Consider the following 26,377-nt stretch of genomic DNA (forward strand, 5'->3'; position numbering starts at 1 on the left):
CTGAGTAGCCGGGCTCCTTTATCTCCATTAAAGTGAAATGTGCCAATTTTAATACATCTGCAAACATGCCAAATATAATTGATTTATAGATTATGATTTTCCATTAAACTCAATTTATCACAAACTTTTAAAAAAAATCTGATACCACCGAAGCCAGAAACGTCACGCTACAGTTTCGATTCGGTAACTTCGTTGCCGGCAAGACAAACTTATGTGTTGTTGATGATTTGTTGAAATTTTTTTTTCAGAAATGCAAATGTATATATGATGCAAAAAGATGTAAGTTTTTAATCAAAAATTATTTTATAAATGCAGTTTATTTAAACAGAAACGTAAAAATATTATACATTTGTAAGTTCTTCTTTTCTGTCCGAAATAAGAAACCTTTTGAAGATACGTAAATTCATGTTCCAATTACCTTGCCTTTCAGTCAGTGTCATAACTATTCATCATGTGCATTAACAGGTAAGCTATTTGCAATACTTCTGAACGATAATTAGAATTTCTCTAATTTTGTGCTTTTTCACACTTCTTGATCGGTGTGAGAAAAATATGTCCTTTGCAAATAATTGGTCGAAATGTAATTATGACGTAAAATCTATTGGTTTCATTTTAATGTCCCCAATCGTGACGTAATGAAAAAGGCGACCATGCCTGATGACGTCACATATACAGAGCACAACTTCCTGCAAATCTTTGAAAAGAAAGAATAAAAATCAGTAGAAAAACAGATTCCACCACTATAACTCGTGTATTACGATATTTCTCCACTCTCAACAGTTAAATTCTACTTATTTAAAAAGGTCAGCAAGCCCTGCGTTTTAAATTTATTTTAAAATATCACTGTCTCGAGTGGGGAAATATCGTAACACACTGTTTGTAGTGGTGGAATCTATATGTCCAAACAGTACATATTCATTGGTCTCTTTGTTGGATAAGGATAAAGCATAATGATCTTTTCAAAAACTAAATGAAACGGTATTTTGGTTTTTATTTGATTCATATCAAAATTCCATTCTACATGTTTTGTATCTCGAATTCCGCTAGAGGCGTGCAATTACTAATAATACGTCTTAATAAATGTCTCCAATAATGATGGTTAACATGCAACATGGGCACTGACATGGTTGATGTCTTTTATTTAGGTAGCAATACACAGTAAGAAGTTTAGTTTCGCATTATGGCCATGGTGAATTTTTTAAATATGAAAGTTTTTATACAATAAAATTAATTTTTAGATAATTGAAGAATAATATAGCCTTCTTAGCGGGTCTATGATAACATTAAAAGATTGTTTTTAGCATGTATCCCGAATTCCGCTAGAGGCGTGCAATTACTAATAATACGTCTTAATAAATGTCTCCATTAATGATGGTTAACATGCAACATGGGCACTGACATGGTTGATGTCTTTTATTTAGGTAGCAATACACAGTAAGAAGTTTAGTTTCGCATTATGGCCATGGTGAATTTTTTAAATATGAAAGTTTTTATACAATAAAATTAATTTTTAGATAATTGAAGAATAATATAGCCTTCTTAGCGGGTTTATAATAACATTAAAAGATTGTTTTAAGCATGTTTTATATGCCATTTATCTGTTTGACAGTCCGTATTTTCATATCCGTACCGCCCATATGTCCATAAATTATTGTAGTGTTTATCGACAAAGATTTTGCTCTCGATCTTTTCAATTCTATTTTATGGTAAAACGAGCAGAAATGCATATCAGTTTTTTGGTCCACTTGATAGATATAAACCTATGGTTTCAGGAAAGGTTTCACTGTGATTGATTGAAATTTTCCTTTGGACCAAATTTTGTGACATGTTCCCCCCCTTTTTGCTATATTTTGTATCAAAGAAATGCAGATTGTAGCCATCGTTACACGCCAAAGGGATCAAATTTCACCATTATGGCCATTAAAAATCAAATCTATGGAAGATTCTCTTTCTATAAATATATACATGCATAAGCCTTATTTGTAAAGATGGGAAAGAGGGTGTTTAAAAATTATGAGTGTCAATTTTAAGTTTTTTTCCTAACTGTGTATTGCTATCTTAAGTAAACTGAGAGGAAGGGGTGACGAAGAGGTCCTGATCCCGAAATCCCGGTCTTAAAATTATGAATCCCGAGGTCCCGAAATTTAAGAAATTTAAATCCCGACATCCCGAAATTCGAAAAAAGAATTCCAGGATCCGGAAAGGATCAGTTCCGAAATCCCGAGCTTACAAACACACGATCGCGACGTCCTAAAAAGATCCTTTCCCCTCCTCTATATCCAAATATCTAACAATCTGGATTTACATGAGGCTAACAAAATAGGCATGTATAAAGAGAAAGAAAAGAAGACGTTTCCGTTTATTCGACGTGTGTTAAAAATAGAGTTAGTTACAAGGATTTTCTTCCATAAGCACTGTAAACAAGTGGTTAACAATTTTTAATCAGTGATTGTCCATCTCTTATAAGTTATCAAAAGGAGGTTGATATTTTTTTAGACTAATTATTGTACTTAAACAGGACATTTTCAATGTGCTTTAAACGTGTCGCAGAATAAAGTTTCGGAGTTATTTTTAGGTCAGTTGATTTCCTTTTTCTTTCATATGCGCTGTAAGTTAGTGTTTTGAACTTTTTATCAGTACCTTTTCATCTTGAGCGGGAAAACATCTTCAGAAAAATGTTTCACTTCCTTCAAATTAGACTTTATTTTAAACATAAAAGATATCATTAGTTTCATGGTGTGTTAGTGACCTAAAATGAGGCAGTAAATTCCATATGGGATGAGAGCGAATCCCCATATGGAATTTTCTGACCCCATATATATTGTATTAGGGCACTAGCATCTTGTGTAACAAATTTATCGTACCGACTACCTTCACATGTGGTATTTAGACTAGTGGCCTATCAAAGTGATAACTTGTAAGTCTTCAATACTTGGCACATGATTTTACTCCTGGTTTCAAGTGGATTTTTTTTTTTATTTATTATTAATAACTGTTGATGTAAATGTCCTTTGGTTTTTTTTTTTAGTCTTTGTTTACTCCTTTGTTTTGGTTGTTATTGTCTTTTTAGTATTGAGAACCTACTTCCATTTGTCTATACAAAAAAGCTAACAATAACCTTTACATTTTTTTATGAACTTATTTCAATATTTCATGATCAATTTCTTCGTCTGTTGAAACATTATTCATTTTTTTTTCTCAACACCGTGTTGTCCATTTGTTCTTACGGCTAAAACAAATGCCAATAATAACAACTTGTTAGCTTTAAATGGGGTTTATGAAATAATCTTTCATAATCAAATTCTTCGTCTGTTGAAACCTTTCAGAGTTTTCCTCAACACCGTGCTGTTTTAATAAGGTGACGTGTCATCTTTTTTGTTTTGAAAGGGAAGTAATTCCTCACTAACCCTATAAATTGTAACTAACCATGTATGGTAACTAACCTCATTATTAAGGACACCCTATATCAAATATATATAGTCACCAAATGTAGTTCTTTAACCAATCATATCCCCATAAATTTATAGGAGGTAAGATAAAATGTTATACGAGGGTGAAAAAAAAAGAGATTACGATAATACATGCCTGATAAAGGAACAAACATTGTGGGCAGATAAGGGTTTACAGAACACCTACTGGAGTTATCTTTTAAAAGCCAGTTGCACGTTTTTATCATAATTATTCTATTAGTATAGATGTTTCAAGCTTTTCAATGATCTACTAACTGGTATCAAATTGCTATATATCAAACGAAATTATTTCTTTAAGTTGTTTGATTCCCATTTTTTGAGATGTGTCAACAATTAAAAGTTTATATTTTGTCAAAATTTTCAAAAATTTAAACGAAATAAAAATGTCTCAGTCAACGTGTTGACAAGCATTTGTACAGTAACAAATCCTTGCTCTTGCATACTCCCTTTACAATCCTTATTCGATAAAATTACGAAGTATGTAATCTTGCTGTAAAGTTATATTTAAATAATTATGTAGATTTTAAATTATGTACATTCGATTGCTTCTTCAGATGGTCCGCTAAAACTCTAAAATTTCACATTAAGCTATATGGCCAAGTGAGATTGTGTATTTTTTTTTTAATAATTGACTGATGAACACAAACAAATATAAAAGAAGATTAAAGAAAAAAAGTAATGTGTATAGACGGACAAAAAACATGAAAGGAGTAAACTGATAGTTTCAGTTATATCATCTTATTTGTAAATCTTATCTCATTGTTTTTACATGAACAGATTCGCACTAAATGTTAAAGGTTTAAAGATAAGCGTAGAAAGGGAAAAATCATCTTATCAAGACAATGACACATATGAAATAAGAATTAACATTAACCAGATGTATCAAATTTTAAATAATATTCTTTCTGAATTTGTCGATTTCTACATATAGATGTTGGCCATGTGTATATTGTCATTTCCTTCTATACAGGAGGAAAATGGACAAAACATGAAAGATTCCGAGTAACGTCTGACATAAAATATCAATTTCAATATCCTTGTCATGTTTCAAAGTACATTAAATAACACAATTTTAAAAAAAAAACTCAATCCAAATTTTAATTTCTTGTAAAAAGTAAAATCACAAAAATACTGAACTTAGAGGAAAATCAATTCGGAAAGTTCATAATCACATGCCAAAATCAAATAACAAAACGCATCAAAAACGAATAAACAAGAACTGTCATATTCCTAACTTTCTACAGGCATTTTCAAATGTAGAAAATGGTGGATTAAACCTGGTTCTATAGCGCTAACTCTCTCACTTTAATGACAGTCTCATTAAATTCCGTTATTCCGTTTCTTAAGTGTCTGATAATATAAACGTAACAAAAACACGCTTTTTATGCTTTTGTGACACGCAGTTTGTATAACGTTGATGGTGTACTGATGGTGAAGCAAAGAAAATCCGGATATAAAATTTAAATCGAGAAAAACAACGGAGCAACAAAACACTGATCGTCTGTGATAGCAGATGCCAACATACACAGAAACGGACTGTCTGATAACAACTACCATTTTCATAATTTGGTACAGGATTTTTAATACAAACATGACAAAATGGTGGGTTGAACTGGGTTAAATGGCTAGCAAAACCTCCCTTTAATATGGCAGTGTTAAAAATACCGCTAAATTGACAACACTTCATGACAGGAATACATTACATGTGTACTATTGTTTGTCTGTTTGTCCTTTTCATTTTTAGCCATGGTGTTGTCAGTTTATTTTCGATTTATGAGTTGGACAGTCCCTCCTGTATCTTTCGTCCCTCTTTTACAAACAAACGCAATAACACTTAACACATAGAAATACAAGGATAAATAATATAGTAGTACATTACACCATGTAAACCACACAATAACAATCGTCACATCTCATAATTTAAGACACCACACCAGTACACCACCAACGAAATATAAACTGCGTGTCACAAAAGCAAAAAAGCGTGTTTTTTTGTTACGTTTATATTTTCAGACACTTACAAGAAATTAAAATTTGGATTGATTTTTTTTTAATTGTTTTATTTAATGTATATAGTAATATGACAAGGATATTACAATTGATATCTTATGTCCTACGTTACTCGGAATCTTTCATGTTTTGTCCATTTTCTTCCTTTATAGTATGAAATGATTATATACACATCGCCAACATCTATATGTAGGATTCGACAAGTTCAGTCTTGATAAGATGATTTTTACCTTATCTACGCTTATCTAAAAACCTTTAAAATATAGTGCGAATCTGTTCATGTAAAAACAATAAGATAAGCTTTACATATAAGATGATATAACTGAAACTGTCAGTTTACTCCTTTCATGTTTTTGTCCGTCTATACACATTACTTTTTTTCTTTAGTCTTCTTTTATATTTGTTTGTGTTCATCAATCAATAAATAAAATAAAAAACATATACACAATCTTACTTGGCCATATAGCTTAATGTGAAATTTTAGCGTTTTAGCGTACCATCTGAAGAAGCAATCGAATGTACATAATTTAAAATCAACATAACTATTTAAATATAACTTTACAGCAATATTACATACTTCGTAATTTTATCGAAAAAGGATTGTAAAGGGAGTACCCAAGAGCAAGGTTTAGTTACTATACAAATGCTTGTCAATACGTTGACTAAGACATTTTTGTTTCGTTCAAATTTCTGAAAATTTGGCCAAAATATTAACTTTGGATTGTTGACACATTTCAAGAAATTGGAATCACGCCACTTACAGGAATAATTTCGTTTGATATATAGCAATTTGATAACAGTTATTAGATCATTGAGAAGCTTGAATTCTCTTTACTAATAGAATATGATGAAAACGTGCAAACTGGCGTTAAAGAGATAACTCCCGTAGGTGTTATGTAAACCCTTATCTGCCAACCAAGGTTGTTCCTTTATCAGGCATGTATGATCGTAATCTCTTCTTCTTTCCCCTCGTATTACATTTTATCTGACCTCCTATCGATTTATGGGGATATGATTGGTTAAAGGACAACACTTTGTGACTATATATATTTGATATAGGATGTACTAAACATATGGGTTAGTTACCAAAATTGTTAGTTACAATATACAGGGTAAGTGAGGAGTTACTTCCCTTTCAAAACAAAAAAAAAGATGACACGTCACCTTATAAAAACAGCACGGTGTTGAGGAACATTCTGACAGACGAGGAAATCGATGATGAAAGATTATTTCATAAACCCTATTTCAAGCTAACAAGTTGTTTATTGCTTTCATTTGTTTTTGTCGTAAAGACAAATGGACAACAAGGTGTTGAGAAAAAAATGTATAAGGTTTCAACAGACGAAGAAATTGATAATGAAATATTGAAATAAGTTCATAATTATTTTTAAAGCTAACAAGTGTTATTGTTGTCAATTTTTATAGACAAAGGGAATAGATTCTTAATACTAAGTATTGAATACTTACAAGTAATCACTTTGACTGGCCACTAGTCTTAATACCACATGCGGAGATAGTCGGTAAGATAAATTTGTTACACAATGTGGTAGTGACCTAATACGATATATATGGGGTCAGTAAATTCCATATGGGGATTCGAGCTTCGCTGTCACCAAATATTGAATTTACTGCCCCCATATACATGTATATCGTATTAGGTCACTAACACACCATGTAACTTATGATATCTTTTATGTTTCAAAAACGGATAAAAAAAAGTCTAGCTTGAAGGAAGTGAAACATTTTTCTGAAGATAATTTCTCGCTCAAGATGAAAAGGTACTGATAAAAAGTTCAAAACACTAACTTACAGTGCATATGAAAGAAAAATGAAATCAACAGACCTAAGTATAACTCCGAAACTAGTTTTGTTCTGCAACATTTTTAAAACAGATTGAAAATGTCCTGTTGAAGTACAATAAAAAACCTTAAAATATCTACCTCCTTTTGATAACTTATAAGAGATAGGAAATCACTGATAAAAAAAATGTTAACCACTTGTTTACAGTGTATACGGAAGAAAAAGTTCTGACCTTATCCTTGTAACTAATATAAAAAAAAGAAGGTGTGGTATGATTGCCAATGAGACAACTATCCACAAAAGACCAAACTGACACAAACATCAACAACTATAGGTCACCGTACGGCCACTCTATTTTTATCACACTTCAAACAAACGGAAATATCTTCTTTTCTTTCTCTTTATACATGCCTATTTTGTTAGCCTCATGCCAATCCAGATTGATAGATATTTGAGTATACTTTAAAAAAAAAAAAAACATCAACCATGTTTCTCATGTTGCATGTAAACCATCATTTTAAGATACATTAATTAAGAATGGAATTTTGCTATGAATCAATGAAAGGCAAAATACCGTTTCAATTAGTTTTTGAAAAGACAAGTATGTTTTATCTTTATCCAACAAAGAGACCAATGGATTTGTACCTTTTAGACATATAGATTCCAGCACTACAAACAGTGTTTTACGCTATTTCCCCACTCGAGACAGTTACATTTTAAATAATAAATAAAATTTAACTGTTGGGAGTGTAGAAATATCGTAATACACGAGTTATAGTGTTGGAATCTGTTTCTCTTATGATTTTTAATCTTCTTTTTCAAAGATTTGCAGAAAGTTGTGTTCTTTATTTGTAACTACATCAGGCATGGTCGCCTTTTTTCATGACGTCACGATTGGAAATTTGGATGAATAAATAAAGGCAACAGTCGTATACCGCTGTTTAACACTCGCAAATCTATTGACAAAAAAACAAAATCGGGGTAACAAACTAAAATTGAGGGAAACGCATTAAATATAAGAGGAGAGCAACGACACAACATTAAAACGTAACACACACAGAAACGGACTAAGCATTAGACAAAATCCGATGAGAATAACAAATATAACATTAAAACCAAATACATGAATTTGGGATAGAAAAGTACCGTGACACGTCTTATAGTAATGTGAATTCACCCTCAAATATAAAAGAAAACAAACGACACAACGGAAACACATTGTCAAAATGTCACACACACAGAAACGAACTACAATATAACAATGGCCATTTTCCTGACTTGGTACAGGAAATTTTACGTCATGATTACATTTCGACCAATCATTTGCCAAGAACTTATTTTTTTCACACCAATCAAGAAATGTCAAAAAGCACACAAATTAGTGAAAGTCTAATTATTGTTCAGAAGTATTGCAAATAGCTTAACTTTTCATGCACATGATGAAAAGTTATGACATAGACTGACAGGCAAAGTAATTGGAACACGAATTTACGTATTTTCAAACGGTTTCTTATTTCGGACAGACAAGACGAACTTGCAATTGTATAATTTTTTTACATTTGACGTTTCTGTTTGAATAAACTGCATTTATAAAATAGCATTGAGTAAAAATTTACATCATTTTGCAATGTTTTATTTGCATTTCTGAAATTACAGAAATGTCAACAAGTCATTAACAACACATAGGTTTTCTCTTGCCTGGAACGAAGGTACAGAATCGAGACTGTGGCGTGATGTTTCTGGCTTCAGTGGTATCAGTTATTTTTTTTTTTAAAGTTTGTGATAAATTGAATTTAATGGAAAATCATAAATGGTAAATCAATTATATTTGGCATGTTTGCAGATTTATTAGAATTGGCACATTTCACTTCAATAGAGATCTTGGAAGGCCGGCTACGCAGTCATGACACTTTGACTCCTGGTGAAGCACTAATGGTAGGTCTATTATATTTAGCATTTGTCCCTTATTAGAAACAAATAAAATCAAATGTAACTTACCATTCTCTATCATAAACCAACACTTCCTAGAAAATTGTATCAATCCAAAAGTATAACATAAAGAAACAGTAACCTCGTTGTCTCTTATTCACATATTTCACATGTTTAAAAATCTTATTAAATGAATCGATTACGGAACTCCTCCGTAAATATCACATCACTGCGTCTGTAATGTCTTTACTTCGATAAGACTTTATATGATAATATGATTATTTATAAAGTAATAATAGAAATGGAAATGTATTAAAATAAATATGTATAGAATAAAAAGTTTTACTGTATATTCTCCCTGGATTGTAGCTGTGGGCGTCGCAAAGAAAAATACACTGAAAGTTCTGATACTTTATTCATGACTTTATTCATGTCGCAATTGTCAAATAAACATACAGTGCATCGCATATTTCACCCAGTTGTCTAACATTATGCAAAGTTCATGGCATACGTTGTTATGCAGGTTTACGCAGGTTTACGCAGGTTTACGCAGGTTTACGTAAGAACTGAAAGTAGACAAAAAGAACCGTAAATAAGTTTCAATGCAAAACCCCTGTTGCATACCAAATATAAACAAATCGCAGTATATAAACCTTACACAATATCAAAATGACTATGCGAATATATCAATTATCCATATTAAAGGACATTTATTACATTAATAACGTTCAAATTACCTCTTTGGGCCATTAACATGTCAAAATTTGTGTTCATAGCATCGTGCTTCGTTCATGGGAATCTGATATATCGGGGAAAGAAACGACAATTTACTACTTAGTTTGTAATCGTAATGTGTATCTTCCTCCTAATCAATGTACAACGGTAACATGGCTCCCCAAAATTAATGTTTAATTTTTCCAAAATATCATAGTCTTATTACCACTATACTACCATTACTGAACATCGCATACTAAATGTCATTAAGCTCCTCGGTGGGGACTTCCTCGGTTTCCCCTACTTCTAATACTAACACTAGTTTTTGAATCGGCCTATCTAATTCCTGAAGAGGTGAATTCCTCCTTCCACTTTTGTCAATTTGAGCACCGATCGTAACCCGCACTTTCCTTACAAGTCCATCCTCATCTACGTGTGCTGTGTTGATCTTCCCAAGATGCCACTGATTTCGCGCGGCTTGTTCATCTTTTATCATAACTATATCGCCGACTTTTCGTCTAGGAGCAGTCCACTTCTTTCTAGATTGTAGATTAGACAAAAACGTCTTTCTCCACCTATTCCAAAACTCGTTTGCTAAGAACTGAACTCGCCTCCAGCGTTTTCGAGAGTAAATATCACTTCTTTGAAATTGTCCAGGCGGAGGAAGAATAATCTTTGACTTCATCGTAAGTATATGATTTGGCGTTAGGGGTTCTTCTGATAAAGGATCATTCAAATTGTCAAGAGTTAAAGGACGGCTGTTCACAATTGCTGCGGCTTCGCACATAAAAGTTCTCAAAGATTCATCGTCCAATTGTGTACCAGATTGATGCATTAGTGACGCAAGCACATTTCTAACTGACCGGATTTGACGTTCCCAAACTCCACCCATATGACTGGCAGATGGGACATTCATTTTGAATTCTACAAAATCACAACCTTCATTCGAAAGAAATTGTTTTATACTTTTATCATCCATTTCAGAATAAGCTTCTCGCAATTCTCGTTCCGCACCTACAAAATTGGTTCCTCTATCTGTCCTTAGATGTCTTACAGGGCCACGTATGGCTATAAATCTACGCAACGCATTGATGAATGAACTGGTATCGAGTGAATTTGCTGTCTCTATATGTACGCCTCGGCATGATAGACACGTAAACAAGACACCATAGCGTTTAAGTTCTTTACGTCCTTCTTTAATGTACTACGGTCCAAATAAATCAACTCCACTATAGGTGAAAGGCGGTACCGGATCAAGCCTGTCACTCGGTAAGTCAGCCATTTTTTGTTCTTGAGTATTACTTCTATGTTTCCTACAAATTACACATGTTGCTAGATATTTAGAAACGGCAGTACTACAACCAATTATCCAAAATCCGTTCGCACGTATTTCATTTATTGTCATGCCTCTTCCTTGGTGTTCGGCTTTCTCGTGGAAATGTCGTATGATTAGTTCTGTTACGTGTGAATGTCTAGGAATGATCACTGGATGTTAAACTGCCAAGTTAAACTCCGCTCGTCGAATACGACCACCAACTCTAATAATTCCATCCGAATCTAGAAATGGGTCTTACTTGTATAATGATGAAGTTCGTTTCAATTGAACATTTCGAATTCGGGTTGATTGTCTATCTTCATAGGTTTTACCTTCACCCATCGATTGTAAAACAGCTATTTCTTCGCTAAATGACGATGATTGCAATTGTTTGATAATTTCAATCTCTGCACGTTGCATATCGTTAACGCACAATGTACTTACAATTGATTGGTTTTTACTTTTAGTTTGAGATCTAAGTGTGTCCTTTAGTTTTAAGCAAATGCTTACAGCTCGCTTTGCGTGATTCCAATTAGAAAAATATCCCAAACGTTCTATCATAGACGCAAATTCAACAACATCCATCGTAGTAGAAAATGCCTTCACTATTCGTATTTCAGGGTCATTCAGTGACAAATCGGGTTTATTCGCATCTGCGTCAAAAGATTGAAGTGTCCATAAAAATTTCGGTCCGGTAAACCAATTTGAGTTCTTCACCAAATCATTTGCGCTTGTCCCTCGTGAGGCTACATCTGCAGGGTTTTCCTTGGTGTCTATGTACTTCCACTGTGTTGGACTAGAGTGTTCTCTAATCTGTTGTACTCGATTTGCTACAAATATATTAAAATCTTCGGTTATCGTTCGCAATATAACCAAGAACGATTTTGTTATCAGTCCAAAACCACTCAGTAATGTTCTCGTATTGAAGTTCTTGTTTCAGTAGTTGACTTATTCTGATTGATACAATAGCGGCTGACAATTCCAAACGAGGTATTGTTAATAAACGACGTGGAGTAACTCTGGCTTTTCCCATTAGAAGTGAACAATGAATAAGTCCATTTTCATCGATTAATCGTAGATACGAGCATTGTCCATAACCTAAAGTGCTAGCATCAGAAAAATGATGAAGTTCGCATACTGTTATATTTCCAAAGTCTTTCGGTTTAACACATCGCTGAATTCCTAGTTGCGCTAGATTTTGAATGTCATTTTGCCACTGTTGCCATCTTTGTATCAAAATTTCAGAAGGCGTTTCGTCCCAATCAATTTGATCGCTACAACATTCTTGTAGAATCTGTTTACCCAGAAGTACGAAAGGAGAAAGAAATCCCAAGGGAGCATACACGGAACTTAACGTTGAAAGTATTCCTCGTCTCGTAAGTGGTTTGTTCGTAAGTTCAATGCGAAATTGAAAAGAATCGGATTCGATACACCATTGTATGCCTAGAGTCTTCGTAATCGGCAGTTTGTCATTTAATAAATCTAAGTTCTTTAGATCTTTTGCTCTATCTTCAATTGGTATTAGATTTAAAAGTTCTTTCGAGTTAGACTGGAATTTATGTAGTTTTAAACCTACTTTATTACACATCTCTCGACTTCCCTTTACCAAACTTACAGCATCATCGATGGACGCAACGGACCTCAAACCGTCATCTACATAGAAATCGTTTCTCAAAAAGTTTGAAATATCTGATCCAAACTCATCTTCGTAATCGTCAGCAACTCTTTTCAGACCAAAGTTGGCACAACCAGGAGAAGAAGCGGCTCCAAATAAGTGAACGTTTATACGATATTCTATAGGATCTTCATGAAGATTGCCGTCTTTCCACCACAAAAATCTTAAATAGTCTCTATGATCTTTATTTACGTTAAACTGAAGAAACATTTGTTCTATATCACAAATCACAGCTATGTTTTCTTTCCGAAATCTACATACTACTCCAATAAGCTTGTTGGTTAGATCAGGTCCTTGTAACAAATGATCGTTCAAAGAATGACCTTGATATCTAGCACTACAGTCAAATACAACACGCAACTTGTCGGGTTTTTGGTTATGGTATACCCCATGATGAGGTATATACCATACATGACCATCGCTATCCTGTTTAGACGATTCAACTTTTTCTACATAACCCTTTTCGATAAAGTCATTCATGCTTGTGAAGTAATGTGAACGATAGGTTTTATCCCTCTGAAGACGACCTTTTAATTGATTTAAACGTGTTACTGCAATGTTCTTGTTGTTCGGTAGAATAGGCGGGGTGTTATCTTTGAACGGCAATGGCATAACATAATGTCCATTTTCCACACTTATTCCTTCATCAAGAATAGAAATAAATCTTTTATCATCGTAAGAATATGAAATCTTGTTAACATTTCTGTCCGAAAAGTCAAGTTCCATCATGCGGGCAACTTCACTTGGAATTATTTCCTTAACGCTCGAACCAAACGAAAAGTAAACATGTTCTGAATCTCCACTTTTAATTGATAACTCATTCGGAACCTCAAGAGCAAGAGTACGGTGACTGAATCCTATCGAGTCGCAGTTGTCTATTTGCAAGGGATCAACTATACCAACGATTCCCCATCCTAAATCAGTTTTCTGTCCATACGGTCCATTATCAATTGAAGGTATTACCTCACGTGGAATAAGTGCACGAGGACATTTGTAACCAATCAAAAGCCCAAACTCACAATCTTGGACGGGCATCAACTTTTCTGCAATGTGTTCTAAATATGACCATCGACGTGCCATTTCAGCTGTTGGAATATGAGATCGATTTGCTGGCATGATGTCACGTGTAAATACGTTCGGAAGTGATATTCTAACTTCACTGTCAAATCCCCTTACCACTAGACCTTTTATTTTACGACTGTCAACTATATGATTTTCTGCATGCATTGTAGATAGTGAGAGTTTAACATCTGTTCCACGGAGTCCCAACGCACGGCGTGTTTCATCTAAAACAAAAGTAGTGTCGGACTGTGTGTCTAGTAAAGCATAAACAAGTCTTTCATTTTCGGGATCGTCTGAATGCGACACATAAACAGGCACAATCATAGAACTTTTGCAACTTGCTTTTGTATTGTTCATGAATACGGCTCCGGCCTGAGACTTATAATTTTCCAAGGTGCCAGTTTCTAACGGTTTATCCTTGTTGACGGAAATGTTCGGTTTTTGAAAGTCACCATGTAAAGACGTTGGATGAAATCTTGAACATACCTCACACTTTTTACGTTTTTTGACATTTCTTCGATGTATGTCCATATCCAAGACAACCAAAACAAAGTCCATTTTCCTTCGCAAAGTTTTTTCGCTCGTTCACGGACTTCTTAAGAAACTGATAACATGAATCGATGAAATTACCAGTTTTCTTACAAAATGTACATGTTAGATCCTTGTTGTAAGTGTTTTTGTTTTTATCAGGCACTCGCGAAGTTTCTGTCGCAAGAACATTATTACGCTGATTATCATATTTACCATGCTGAAATCGATTCGTCTTAAACTTGTCACCAGTGCTATTTGTAGTTTCTGATCTGACGGACTGTATTGAAGTTACCGGGTCATTTGCTATGATTGCTTCCTTTTCTATAAAATCTACAAACATTTGAAATGATGGAAATTCACGCTTATCGTCTTTGTGTTTCGCAACGATTCTGGACCATCGTGTTACAATCCAATCTGGTAATTTTGACAAAAGTTTACGATTTTCTCTATTGTCGTTTAACGCGTTCAATGTTCCCATAGTTTTCATCGCAGACAAGCACTGTTTTAGAAAGTCGGAAAATTTTCTTAGAGCAATATTGTCTCTAGACGGTACTTTCGGCCAATTATCGAGCCTATCACGGAATGCATTGCTGATAATAAATGGATCACCGAATCTCTTCTCAAGGAGTTCCTTTGCATCATCGTAAGCGTCTTCGGTAGACAATATTAGAAAGTTTTCAATTACCTCTCGCACTGAATCTCCGACATACTTTCGCAAGTAATGTATACGCTCAAACGTTGGAATTTTTCGTTGTTCAATAAGAGTTTAAAATGATGATTTCCACGCAGGATATTTTAAAGGATCACCGAAAAAGACTGACGGTTCGGGTGGCGGCAGTCGACTAAGACTCACTTGTTCGGCGAGTGATTTCGTAAGGTCTTCAATTTGAACGTATTGTCCTGTAACATTAGCAGTGTTTTCATTCTGAGGTACAAATGTTATAGCTGATGGATTAAGGAATGCGGAACTTACGCTTGACACAACTGGCATAGAATTTACGTTTGTTACTACTGGTTCAGAACGCATGTGTGTCATTACTGGCACATAACTTTCACTTTGTACAAATGACTGACTTACATTTAATGCAGACTGATCTAATAGTGATGGACGGACGTTGGATGTAGACTTAGCTTGCCTAAATTTATCGACATTTGAGACAAATTGACCTTGACCTTGTAGACTTGCAGTTGGGACGGAATAACCTTGAACTGGATACTTATAACTTGTATTGTGTATTGACTGAACTTGATCATGGTCAATATTCAACTTCTTCGGTACTGTTGACCTTGGCAGAGTACTTACAAAATCATCATGCTCAATATTTTCAATGTCAGTATCTACTTTAGCATACGGATTTACGTGTTGAAGAAATTTATCAAGAGTATTATCTTGCGGAAGTGATTTCTTCAATTCATCTAAATCTGAACCTTGACTAGCTTTATCCATAACATCTAGCTTGGCTTCGGTAGCCTCTAGTTCACGTATTGTTTGTATTCTTTCCAAATCTAATTTCGCCTTCGCCTCGATTGCAATATACTTTAATTTTGCTTTCAAGTCTGCGGCTCGCGTAGCAGTTTGTGACCGTTGTGATGCACTTGATCTATGTGAACGAGATGAATGACTAGATTTCGACTTGCATGTATATGAACCTCTAGTTTCTACATTGTCTCTATCAATTTCCTGAACACGAGTCGTTATTCTTTTCATGAGATCTGCGTGATAGTTTTCACAAGTTTCGTATCGCTTAAATATATCAGTGTCACTAATTAATTCCGGATGACCATGTGACTCACTTTCATTTTCAATAAGATTTGATAATTGTTTATAAACACTAGTTAAATGATTCATGTTTTCAACTAATATATTTCGATGTTCACGAATGATATTTGTGTCTTTAGTGTCACTTAATTGTACTTCTATTTTGTTTGACCATGACTTCCATGAAGAAACTGCCTTTCGAAAGTTTTTCTCTAAAGTATCAACTTGCCACAAAAATCCCTTATCGGTTAAACCTCGCTGTCGCGTGCTAGTACGAGTTACACCGCTAGCCTCAATCATATCGCCCTCGAAATCGCCTCGGGACATCATGTTCAATTATTTCAAAATATATATATATCACAAAATACAATGTATATCACAAAATATCAAGTTATCAACAAAGACATTTTAGTAACATTATTATTATTGTCATAAAATTGTCAACATGTAGTTTCAATCTGTAATTGTTCATCACATGGATTCTTCAAATCTGTGTCGCAATCTTCACACTTCAGACAGGTCAATGATGTAGAGTTCGTACTGTAGCTGTGGGCGTCGCAAAGAAAAATACACTGAAAGTTCTGATACTTTATTCATGACTTTATTCATGTCACAATTGTCAAATAAACATACAGTGCATCGCATATTTCACCCAGTTGTCTAACATTATACAAAGTTCATGGTATACGTTGTTATGCAGGTTTACGCAGGTTTACGCAGGTTTACGCAGGTTTACGTAAGAACTGAAAGTAGACAAAAAAGAACCGTAAATAAGTTTCAATGCAAAACCCCTGTTGCATACCAAATATAAACAAATCGCAGTATATAAACCTTACACAATATCAAAATGACTATGCGAATATATCAATTATTCATATTAAAGGACATTTATTACATTAATAACGTTCAAATTACCTCTTTGGGCCATTAAGGTTCATCATAAGGAATTGAAAAATATGGCCGTGTTTACACCTCAAAAATTACTATGAGTACAGACAAACTGGTACATCCAGGAAAGTTTTAAGGCATGGCAGGAACTAGATATATAAAAGTTATATGAAGTCTACGTTTCAGAAAATTAAAAACTTACCTGCATTTTGAGGTGCATTTTTTTCCAGTTTGCAGAAGATAGCAAAATAAACAAACACCCGAGTTTCATTTGATACGGTCCACTCAGTTACACAGTTTAAACCTGTTAAATCACCTATTGTCTACAGGTGTCTATTGTCCATCTATTGTCCATTTAAATCAATACTACTCACAACATTGATTATATGAGGGGAGCTTCTCAATCGTTTTCACTACTCAGTTAATTTTTGCACCTTCTGCAGGAACGAAAAAAAATGGATAGCAAAATCTAGAAAAGTTTATAATTTTCTGAAACATAAAATGCATTTAAAATTTATATATCTAGTTCCTGCCATCCCTCAAAACTGTTCCAGGTGTATAGGTTAGTCTGTACTCAGAGTAAAATTTGGGGTGTAAATACGGCCATTTTAGCCAAAAGGTTATGATGAACCTTAACATGTCAAAATTTGTGTTCATAGCATCGTGCTTCGTTCATGGGAATCTGATATATCGGGGAAAGAAACGACAATTTACTACTTAGTTTGTAATCGTAATGTGTATCTTCCTCCTAATCAATGTACAACGGTAACATGGATACTAAGTTATAATTGTGTGTAACAGGGATACTTGTTTGAATGCTGTACATTAAGTATTTTGTTAAAACAGCATGAGTGCAATATAGAATGTATGAATGTTAAAAAATAGCATTCATTTGTAAAAGCATTTCCAATTTGATTATTTGCCCCACTTCGTCATTTTCTCTTTAATTTTGCATGTTAAAATATTGCAAATAATATGTTAACATGCATAATTTGTTAACATTAATTTTGCGCTACATTATGGAAATAATATACAAGCAAAACAAATACAGCAGCATATTTTGAATAGAGGTACTTAAACTCCTCATTTTTGCAGAGTGTACTTTTGTTGACAACACTTGACACGGTCACAGAAAAGATGTGTAGTTTAACAACACCGAAACAGCAATCCTAATACCTATATATCCAAAATACATTTTTGATTCGTATTACACTACTAAATCTTTATTTACAGTACAGTCTCGTTCAATCACAAGTCAAAATGGCATCCACAACGTTTGGTCTTGAGTGTTTATAATGAAGATTGTGTGCATTAAGATATCATTTGCTTTATATTAGAGAAAGCGGCACTACATTTAAGGTTGGGCTGACTAGAAACAATGACAAAGTTTAAGGTTTATTCCCTCTAAATGAATTAGACAAATTCAACAAAGTATAATTTCTAAATCGTAAATCCATTGCTTTCTCCCTTAAAGAAATATGAACATCCTTTTTTGTAAAAATCTTAAATGCACATCGTCCTCCCCCTTTTTACATATTTATGGCAGCTATCATTTATATATAATACCCATGCATACACTGTAGTATTTAAATAGTAAAAAACAGTGTACACTTTGAAATGTTTTCATTGAATTAAATCACAGGATCTTTTATTATGTCACTAACATTTAAACCCCAATATGATACAAACTGATATCAACTGTTATGACGTTGGTAACCAGATATTATTATCTATTTTAAGTATCTTAATTGTCTGATATAGATCTCAAATTTGAGATATTGGTGATGTTTAAAAGCATACTTCTATTTTGAGTATATCAAATCAGGTGAATGGGTAAAACAGATTGCTTAGTGTATCGTCTGACGATATTATATTCAAGTGACGTTAATTAAATGTATTCATTTCAAAAAACAGGTAAAGGAGTAAAAAAAAATGGAACAGTGATTTCGTCTCAATCTGCAGATTTTCTTTAGAATCAATCCATATGAGTGGAAAGTAGGAAAATATATTTTGTATAAAGTCTTTAATCAAACTATACCTTTAAATATCATATGCCACAGTTTAACTTTTTAAAACTAAGAGCTAAATGATGTCTGCATGACGTGACACCCATTGTAATGATGTAAAACTGAAGAATTGTCTTAAAGGTTTCTACATTCACCATCACTAACTAGGTGACTGATCAGGAATATATGTGTAAAATACATGTATTACATTAGATGTACAAATGTATGATTCATTTTAAAAAGTCTCTTCTCAATCATGCATTATTAACGGATTTTTTGTCAGGAGTTACAGGAGGTGTATGTAATTTTATACTTTATAGTATTTTCGTTTTTTTTACTTTCTTTCGGTCAAACAATACTTAGTATGTCTTTGTTGTCTTGTATGGTATATGATTGGTATCTTTTCTTTTTTCTTGTTTCCTATAATATATTCATCTCTTATAGGTGTGAATGATTACATTTTCACACATATGAACATAGTGATTTACAGTAACCTTATTTTCTCTTGTATTTTTATCAAGTATATGTGTCGTGCCTATCGCACGGTCATTTCATCGAGTGAAACGATCGGACTAATTTACTTAGTAATTTTTATTATTTAACTAGTGTTTCCCTTTCATCCTTTTTATTGTTGACTAATAAGGCTGCATGGCGGTCTTCCTTTTTTGTATTGTAAAGCTGTACACAGTTTAGACTGTAGATGCACATATTGCATTGATTGTCCAAATAATCTCAGCAGCTGCCTTGTCGTGTAGCTTTACACTTTAATCATAAGTTTGTATTCTTCGTACTTTAACAATATGTTTTCTCATTTATGTTTTTCGGTGCATTCGTCCTTTTCGATTAAGTACATGAGATCACAAAGTTGTAACTGGACTCTTTAAAATACAGAATGAAATATTAAAATGTTTAAAGTCGTATCTATTGAAACCTACAATCTAAAATTTGTTTTAAAGACGTTATCTAATAGAAATCACTGTAAATGATCTGATGTCAGCTTATTCAAAACATACCAAATAACGTTCATAATTTAGTTGTGGTTGATTGTCTTACTGGCTTTGAATAAAGCATTGTATTTGTGAATGCTATCCTCATTCATATCTTCTAAAACACATATCGGTTGAATGACAGTAAAGTTTAAATCGCGTTATTGAACAACAATTATACGATATTTACTATGTTTTAAACTTTAAACCCATTTAACCCGTTTATATTTTGAATAGATATATTTGTGAATTGTAACTTTGAATTCTTTTTTAATTAAAAATATGCTGTTAACAACAAATTTTGATACAAGAGTGCAAATTTTATTATTATGTCGTAAAATACATCGAAGGACATCTTAATCAAAATAAATTAACAAAAAGTATATAGAACATGTAGAATTACATTCCAAACTCTGGTAATGATTTAGAGAGGCGAAAGATACTGGAAGACTACACAGATCCTCCACCACGTGTGGCAACCGTCTTGTTACTCATTTAAGTACTAACCAGACGATAGATCAAAGTCAGTAAGTCACATTCGGGGAAAAGGAGGACAAGACTGTGGCAACGACGATTGATAAATATCATTCGTTATCTTTGAAACCGATATTCCGATGGCGTCCGAAATGTTTTTGAAAAAATGATGTCAAATGCACCACTGGAAAATCTTGGTTTAATAGCTCCATTGTGAGCAGCAACACTTAACTAAGGAAAGCATCACAAGAAACGTAATCCCTTCAGTATTGTATCAACTGCAACATATATTATATTATACTCCAAATGCAGGCGCAGCTGGAATTTGTTACAAAGAACAAGTTAATTTACAATTGGAAAGCTAAACTCATTTCTTTTGTCGGAAGGATTTGTTTAATCCGACGCTTATTGTCAATTGCTTGGCGAAATTCAGGAGTGCGAGGCAAATTAATTGCAGTAATTGTATTTCGTTAACTTCGCTTTGATAGATGCAGTAAACTTATTTGTCATACTTTGAACATTAAATAATAAGATATTTGCTTCAAATAAACACAAACTCAACATTTGCCTTAATCAGTAAAACTAGCAGCACTAAATTTACATTGACTATATATAGTCAGTTCTATTATTAGAAATACGCTGTGATATTTAAGGAAACTGACAGTATCCAAATGCTCCTGTGAATCTTTGAAAACCCTTTACACACATACATATGTATATTCTCTTTAAGTGTAGTTAATCCAGGGCTGATACGAACATTCCGTATTCTAATATTCATCCATTTACATGAACGTGGCACGGTAGTTTTTCCTTGCCCATAAGGGATAAGGTAGACTTTTTAGAATTTTCACCACTTTCTAAAACTGCAAAAAATTCTACATTCATATTTAACTGATGTTCTTTCATTTTACTACTAGTATTCGGAAATGAATTTGAATATCATGTATCATGACCGTTTACTGGTTTGCTATTTTTATGTTATCTTTAAAACCCTAGTGCTATTAGGTCTTTAATCGTGCAGTGAATGAATACAAAATGCCGTTCAATGTGATTCTAACATTTTTTTTTATTTGTTAAGGTATGTACATTTTTGATTTTGTAAGTCAGAGTATGGAAGTGTTTGACAACCGTTTTGTTTACAACAGGTTTATTTAAAGATTTCAGTCCAGTTAAGACTGACGTCATGTTTTCAACAGGGAAGTTAAATCCGTCGCTAAGGGCCAGGAAAACAGCGATCATTTCTAGAGGTGAAATGTCGTTATCAAAAAGTTCACAAAATACGGGACAAGTTGAAAAACCTTGTGAAGTATGCGAAGTAAGTTACCAGATACAGTGGAAGTGTTTTGATTGCAAGCGATATATGTGTAGTGCCTGCAAAGAAACGATCCATCCAAAATTTAAACATGCTGACAAGCACAAAATTATAAAAACAAAAGATATAACCTCAGAAGATTTGGAGGAAAAGCCTGATCTGACGTCCATTAGCTGCACAGTCCATGATGGCAAACTATGCTGTCTTTACTGTAAGGACTGTGAAGAAGCTATTTGTTCTCTTTGTGTTACAGAAACGCACAACAAGCATACCATGACTGAATTAAGTGACGGATATGATACTTGCATTGAAACACTTAAACGGTTCACCACAACTATTAACAAGATTAACAAAAGAATTGAATGCATTACGTTAGTAGAAAAGATTAGATATGAAGACGGGAAAAGGAAAATGCTGATGCAAGAAAAAGAACTTATCAAAGCCATTCAAAGTAAAACAAAGATACTAAGCAGGGAATTTGAAAGACAATGGGATAAGTTCAAAGACATCATCAGTGAAAGGAAAGCGGCTTGTGTAGAAATTGAAACTAAAGGTAGCAGATTAAAATCAGCTGTCAATGCAGCAGACGCAAATGAAACATTCAGAGTTGCAAAAAGAGCAAATTACATATTTTCGGCTGAGGAAATGACAAGAATCAGTACTGCCATTGAACGTCCACACAGTTTTGTTCCCAGATTGATTTCGACAACGTCCATTGAACTGATTCATGGGTGGCTAAAGGTAAGTTATATCAAATGTTATAATTGAAAACAAAAATCAATATGAAATAGAAAAAAATAATCTGTCACCGGATACGTTTGTAAGTGCAGCTTGACAAGACTTCAAAAAATTCGCACAATTTTATTATGAGAAAAGTGGTTGTATATGGGAAGTGTTATCAGTACTTCGTATGATTGAAAGTAATTAACATCTTTAGACAAAGACTTTTTCAGAGTAGGTATATATAGTTTTTCGAGTATATATGACGTCGTTATTCCTAGTGAATCAGATATAAGATGTAAACAAGCTGAGATATTTTTTGTAAGACTTGAAATAGATGCATAAACCTAATAAAATGTCAGTTACTATTGGTGATAAAAATTCATCATCCCCCTTCTCTCTCTCTCTCTCTCTCTCTCTCTCTCTCTCTCTCTCTCTCTATCTCTCTCTCTCTCTCTCTCTCTCTCTATCTCTCTCTCTCTCTCTCTCTCTCTCTCTCTCTCTCTCTCTCTCTCTCTCTCTCTCTCTCTCTCTCTCTCTCACACACACACACACACACACACACACTTATTCGGTGTTATAAAAGTATTATTTCATCTTTACACAGCTTGTATTTTCAAACAAGGACTTGTTCAAATTTCAAAGAAAATGTGTAAATTTAGAATCTGTATATATATTAGTCATTTTATAAAAAAAATCTTGTTTGTGCATTGAGGAGGACATTTTTGGAATAAATTCATTTTTATTTTTTATTATATGACCGTGTGTTTTTGAAAGCAGTTAGTGTGTTTTTGTGCGTTCATAAAATTTCAATGGGTTAAAATATTATGTGTCAGTGAACTTTGATCGGTAAATATTAGAATATGAACGTAGTTTTAAGACTTGAATTTTCTATAAAAGTTTTGTGGTATATTACGATGTTTTATATAAAAAAAGAAGATGTGGTATGATTGTCAATGAGACAACTGTCAACAAGAGACAAAAATGACACAAACATAAATAACTATAGGTCACCGTACGGCTTTCGACAATGAGCAAAGCTCATACCGCATAGTCAGCTATAAAAAGCCCCGATATGACAATGTAAAACACTTCAAACGAGAAAACTAACGCCCTTATTTATATAAAAAAAAATGAACGAAAACAAATATGTTACTCATTAACAAACGACAACCTCTGAATTACAGGCTCCTGACTTGGGACAGGCACATATATAAATAATGTGGCGGGGTTAAACATGTTAGTGGGATCCCAACCCTCCTCCTAACTTGGGACAGTGGTATAACAGTACAACATAAGAACGAACTATAAAATCAGTTGAAAAAGACTTAACTCGTCAAATGGACAAAATACAAATGGACGTGGCCGGGTACTTGTACATCCCGATAACAAAAAGACACTAGGAACAGATCTGAGAGTACTCGCAGATATCTGACAGCTAGTTGAAAGCTATTAATTTGTATTTTCATTATATTATATATTTGCAATAGTCCATATATAAATACATATTATATGTATGAGTGTATCTTAGTTTTTTTGTTTCAGTTTGTCACAAACATATTTAATTTCTTTATATGACGATAAAGATTATTATTATATAAAATCTATTGTGAACTTTTTACTAGGACACTGGTTACGGACTAAAGTTTACTTGGAGAAAGGAGTAGGGGCGTTTAGATCGGGCTATGAACCAATAAATTAAGGGTTATCGGGATCTTTTACATATGGCACATAATGATTTTTGAAATGAATACAAGAAATATAAATGAATGACATGGCAATTATTTTGGTAATGACGTCACAATAACTTCCTTAAATTCAGTTTTCCATCAATATTTCCTTGAGGAAAATTGTGCACAGACAGAAAACAACAACAAAATTGAAGAGAAGCTTTATTTCAACAATTGACATATTCTTACTTAATATCAAATTGCTTCTTGTATGTGCACTTACTTTTCCAATCTTACATATTCTTCAAGGCTGACGTAAAGCAAGAAAAATCGAGATATCTTACAAAATATACACATTTTGTCATAGTATTTGCACTGGTAATTTGTTTAAAAATAAATTCGATTTTATTTCCTGAACACCCTGTACCTGAGTTTAATTTTGACAAGGTAATGATAATGAATTGTATTTTTTAAATTTGTACTATAAATTGGGCCAAATGAGGATCGTATAGCCCCTAATCCTTTATACCTCGTATATAAAACACTCAAACACTCAGTAACAGTAAACTGTATGAAACAGGAGTCGGTTTCACAAAAATACTTGAGACTAACATTGATCGCAAGTTATGAAAAATTCAGAATACTTACGATCAATTTTAGGGATAAGTTTTTTTAGACGTCCGTCAAAATTTTGATGGGACGTATTATGGTATTAAAATGTCCGGTGTCCGTCCGTCTGTCTGTCTGTCAATCTGTAAAAAGAAAAGTTTTTTTTTCACATGTCGCAGACTATCTCAGAAACTATTTATGTCTATTACATAAAACTTCACACACAAGACGAAGGGTGTATCATGCGCTTGTGGTGCAGCTGTTTATTGTGAAATCGACTCCAGATGTCTGTCCCCAGGACAATATATTAAACAAAATTGCCGTGAAGAGACACGCTCGAGAGTAAAACTTTAGAAAAAAAATCCAAAAATATAACGATTTAGAGAACTTAAGCATTGTTAAGGGAGTTCGCTTCTCAGTTTCAAAGTAATTAACTTTTCAAAACACTAGCTTATAATACTAGGGAATTAATAAAGGAATCCAAAGAGCAAAAACAATATATAGGTCACCGTGCTTGTTTTCGAGATATAAGCCATTGACATTTTGGCGGGCAAATATTCTCTCTTGACTTTTCATAGCTTTATCATTGACAAGTTCTCAAAACCTGTTAAAAAGTAATATAAATTTTATAAGACTTTTACAGATGGCTTAACATTATACATGTAAAAGATTTACAAAAAGAAAAATGGGGGTCACCGGGCAATCTTTTTCAAGGCGTTCTAAGGGATAAAACCAGAGAATTCTGAAAATCTGACAAAAAATCCAAAACATGACAAGCCAGCTTTCTTAAATAAAACAGCTGAAATTGACATAATGTACAACCTCAGTTTTGTAACGTTTTTGTATTTGTTTCAAACTTGAACCATGCAATAATTATTTAGGTTAATCCCTTTGCACTAAAAATAAAAAAAGCTTGATCATTTTAAAAGATTCTTCAGGATTCATACGAAAGTGTTATTTTTCAGCACTGAGATTTAAGGTGATAACCTATTATGAATATTGGGTTTCGTTAAAAAAAAAATATAAACTCCATAGTTTTTGCACATTTACTCTATAGTCCCTTTTTTTTCAAATCAACACAGTCGGTTAAGCTCTATCACTTTTAATAAAATAGAAACTTGTCTTATATTACTACAGAGAGATTTCTTGTTTACGCGCAACTTTTGTTCTTCAATTTGAAACGCATTAGGGATATTGGCCTAGTTACGGTTTCTGAGCTGTTTGGAACAATCTGAGCGAGTTCATTTGTTTTTGTTTTATGTGATATATTTTGAATTTAAATCTAATTTGGATGTCATAATAATGCAACAAATTTTGCAAAACTGATACATTTGCACATTGCCAGAGCATCTTCCAATATAGGATATTATGGATCTACATAACTATGTTCACACTTACCTATTATGACTCGACTGTTAACATTGGCTGATAAGTTATGATATAAATG

At 33.3% G+C, this 26,377-nt stretch overlaps 3 protein-coding genes and 1 long non-coding RNA gene across 4 annotated transcripts in view; 1 reads left to right on the forward strand and 3 right to left on the reverse strand.

The window, feature by feature from the left end:
* Positions 1 to 9,605: 9,605 nt before the first annotated feature.
* LOC134696554 (uncharacterized) lies at positions 9,606 to 10,054 on the reverse strand. The gene is made up of 2 exons (XR_010102968.1): positions 9,947 to 10,054; positions 9,606 to 9,775 (listed from the first exon to the last, which is right to left on the reverse strand). It is a non-coding gene; the product is annotated as an uncharacterized LOC134696554 (long non-coding RNA).
* Positions 10,055 to 10,179: 125 nt separating this feature from the next.
* On the reverse strand, positions 10,180 to 10,902 carry LOC134697940 (uncharacterized). The gene has a single exon (XM_063560224.1). It carries the CDS (start codon positions 10,900 to 10,902, stop codon positions 10,180 to 10,182), a length of 723 nt encoding a protein of 240 aa, XP_063416294.1.
* Positions 10,903 to 12,079: 1,177 nt separating this feature from the next.
* On the reverse strand, positions 12,080 to 14,533 carry LOC134697941 (uncharacterized). Its single transcript, XM_063560225.1, has one exon. The coding sequence runs from the start codon at positions 14,531 to 14,533 to the stop codon at positions 12,080 to 12,082; it is 2,454 nt and encodes an 817-aa protein (XP_063416295.1).
* A 7,338-nt stretch (positions 14,534 to 21,871) lies between these two features.
* Positions 21,872 to 26,377, forward strand: part of LOC134697942 (uncharacterized) — an 88,973-nt gene continuing 84,467 nt past the window's right edge. Inside the window, exon 1 of the mRNA XM_063560227.1 lies at positions 21,872 to 22,672. Coding sequence (XP_063416297.1) covers positions 21,872 to 22,672 — 801 coding nt within the window. The remainder of the gene's footprint in view (positions 22,673 to 26,377) is intronic.

Source organism: Mytilus trossulus, chromosome 14 (genome assembly GCF_036588685.1).
Source record: "Mytilus trossulus isolate FHL-02 chromosome 14, PNRI_Mtr1.1.1.hap1, whole genome shotgun sequence".
Taxonomy (NCBI): Eukaryota; Metazoa; Mollusca; class Bivalvia; order Mytilida; family Mytilidae; genus Mytilus; species Mytilus trossulus.